The sequence below is a fragment of the Triticum urartu genome, chromosome 3 (assembly GCF_003073215.2).
Source record: "Triticum urartu cultivar G1812 chromosome 3, Tu2.1, whole genome shotgun sequence".
NCBI classification, from domain to species: domain Eukaryota; kingdom Viridiplantae; phylum Streptophyta; class Magnoliopsida; order Poales; family Poaceae; genus Triticum; species Triticum urartu.
In genome coordinates, this window is record NC_053024.1 from 613,491,616 (window position 1) to 613,494,238 (window position 2,623).

General features: G+C 47.4%; 1 protein-coding gene across 1 annotated transcript; it reads left to right on the forward strand.

The window, feature by feature from the left end:
• Positions 1–844: 844 nt before the first annotated feature.
• On the forward strand, positions 845–1,528 carry LOC125542201. Its single transcript, XM_048705153.1, has one exon. The coding sequence runs from the start codon at positions 845–847 to the stop codon at positions 1,526–1,528; it is 684 nt and encodes a 227-aa protein (XP_048561110.1).
• The last annotated feature ends 1,095 nt before the right edge of the window (positions 1,529–2,623 follow it).

Consider the following 2,623-nt stretch of genomic DNA (forward strand, 5'->3'; position numbering starts at 1 on the left):
TCGAATCACACATTGCGGCAAAACCATGCAAGGCCGGTGCTTCTCAGGAACACATCTGTGGTTTTTTGCGCATGTAGTTGAGTGCACGGCTATTTGTTCGTGCACGTGCCTCACGTTGTAGCATAGCACGAATTGACGTCTGTGAACCACGTAACTTCATTTCCGTGCCTGACGTAGCATCGTATCTATGCCTCTACTTAAAACTCTTGTTGTATAAGTGCTTCTTGCAGCTGCATATCTGCGCCTGTCGTTGCTTCTGGTTCTTTCTGTCCATCTCGTAGCGTCAGCTGCAACAGTACCTCTGAAGAAACACATCACTGCTCCTACCAGCGAAAGTATCACTAAAAACAGTTGCCATTCCCAATGAATGTACCACGCCCGTGTGTCTGATAGTTAAACCAGCCACTTCAAGCATGCTTCTCTTGGTCAGAGACTTGTGCCTCTACATACTGTCCCGGCATGCCTCACGAGATAATTTGTAAAAGTTAACATTTGACAGCAAACTACGCAAGACAACGAACATCTCCCCGACTTGCTGGATATACGACGGTTGCTAAAAATATAACTGCTGATTTTATTTTTAATTTTTATAAAGAAAAACCATGATCAAAAACTCGGGATGTGCACAACCGCACCACCAGGGAGATGAAACCACGATCTAGAAGCCACGATGTGCACAACCGCATCGACAGTGAGATCGTGCACTCCTTTGCCGCCTCCCCGCCCTTAAATTTAGATTTTTGCCGCGGCCTTCTTACACACAAACAACAGAAATCGCCATTGCGCTCCCACTCATTGTTCCCCACGAAAAACTAGGTTGCAGAAGGACCAACTGCTCCAGGCCATGGGATTCATCAAGGAATTCATGGAGGTGCAGGCCCATAGCAACACCAAGTTGCACGTGATCCACACCAATGACTTACACAAGGCGGCGACCACCATCGAGCAGTACGAGCGTCACCTCGAATTCGAGCGCCACAAGATCATCGGTGTTGATGTGGAGTACACCAACGACATTGGCGAAGATCAGAAACCAGCCCTCGTCCAGCTCTCCGTCGGCAAGGATCATCCGGTGTTGCTCTTCCAACTGAGCGCCGCCGACAAGAACTGCACCAGGTTCGACAACTTCCTCGCCGACCCCAGATACACGTTTGCTGGCTTCTCCACCGACGGCGACATAGAGATTCTCGGGCGCGTCAGACTAGAGATCGCCCACTTCGTCGACATCCATAAGGAATGGAGGGTGCCTACAGCTACCAAGCGCCTGGACTCCCTTGGGGATGTCTCAGGCATCATTGTCCACGACTACTACAACAGCATGAAGAAGAAGCTCACCAACGCAGAGCACCAGTGCTGGGCGCGCATGCCCCTGTCCATGAGGCACATCGAGTACGCAGCAAAAGATGCTTACGCTGCATATGAGATATGGAGCCGTCTCACCATCATCCAGGAAGGCCTCCACCAGGCAAAACTCGAGAAGGAGCAGACCAGGAAGCGCGCAAGGTGCTGGGGCGACTACGACTACTGAAGCAGGTGGTCCCGGCCAAGAAAAGTAACTAGAAGATTGCTCATGCCATTGTAGATTTCCCGTTAGATTTGCTTTCTCTCAAGACTGTCGTTTGCTTCTTCTAAATTTAGATTTGCTTGTGTCGCAGTTAACCTTGCAGTTTGCTTACAGTTTACATATCTACTGAACAAGTTTATTTCCAGTGCAATGTTGCAGTTTTCTATTATTAGAATATATTGGCGTGAACTGAAAAATATAAACACAGTACAGATAACCTTGTAATTGTGCTTCTAGTTTACATATCTTCTGAACAAGTTCATTTCCAGTGTAATGTTGCAGTTTCCTATTATTAGAATATATTGGCGTGAACTAAAAAATATAAACACAATACAGATACTATACGATTAGCGTAACGCATAGAGCAGGTACACATAGCAATCCACAAAAATGACGAGCATGCAATGCACTAGTACCTTTGTGGATGCAGCGTCGAAATGCAAGGACAACAATTACAGAATGCTCCTAAAAGCAGTGCACAATGTTCTAACAAACCAGTGCACACACAAATATTAATAGTCGTTCGTATGGAACACTTTGGAAAAACATTTTGAATACAGAGGTAGTTAGGTGTTTATTCTCCTTCGAAAACACTGCTTACGCCTGTGATCCTCAGAGAAGAACACTATAGAGGCACGGTTGTCCGTCAATAACACCAACTAGCTACTTAAAAAACCCACGAAGGCTCTTCGGTGCCTCCACTCCTATAGAGTCCGTGCGTTACGTCAAGCCGCTGGCACTAAACGTGATGTCACCGAAAACGCAGAGGCAGAAGCGTGCCTTACGGCCAGCTTCCGACGTATCGGGTCTATGAAGATTTACTTCCTTCTTGACATTGCAGGTGACTATCGCAAAGGCATAGGCTCCATCATTCACCTCCGTGCCTCGGCAAGCACGGCGACCATGCTTGAAACTGTAAAGCGTATAGGACACCTTAGGGACGACCTTGCGTGGGTACTTCAGTGCACGACTATTTGTTTGTGCCCGTGCCTCACATAGCACCATAGCACGAATAGACGTCCGTGAAATCACATAGCTTCAACTCCGTGCATCACGTAG

Coding starts and splice junctions, on each gene's coding strand:
- LOC125542201 (XM_048705153.1), top strand. CDS start 845: ATGGGATTCATCAAGGAATTCATGGAGGTGCAGGCCCATAGCAACACC.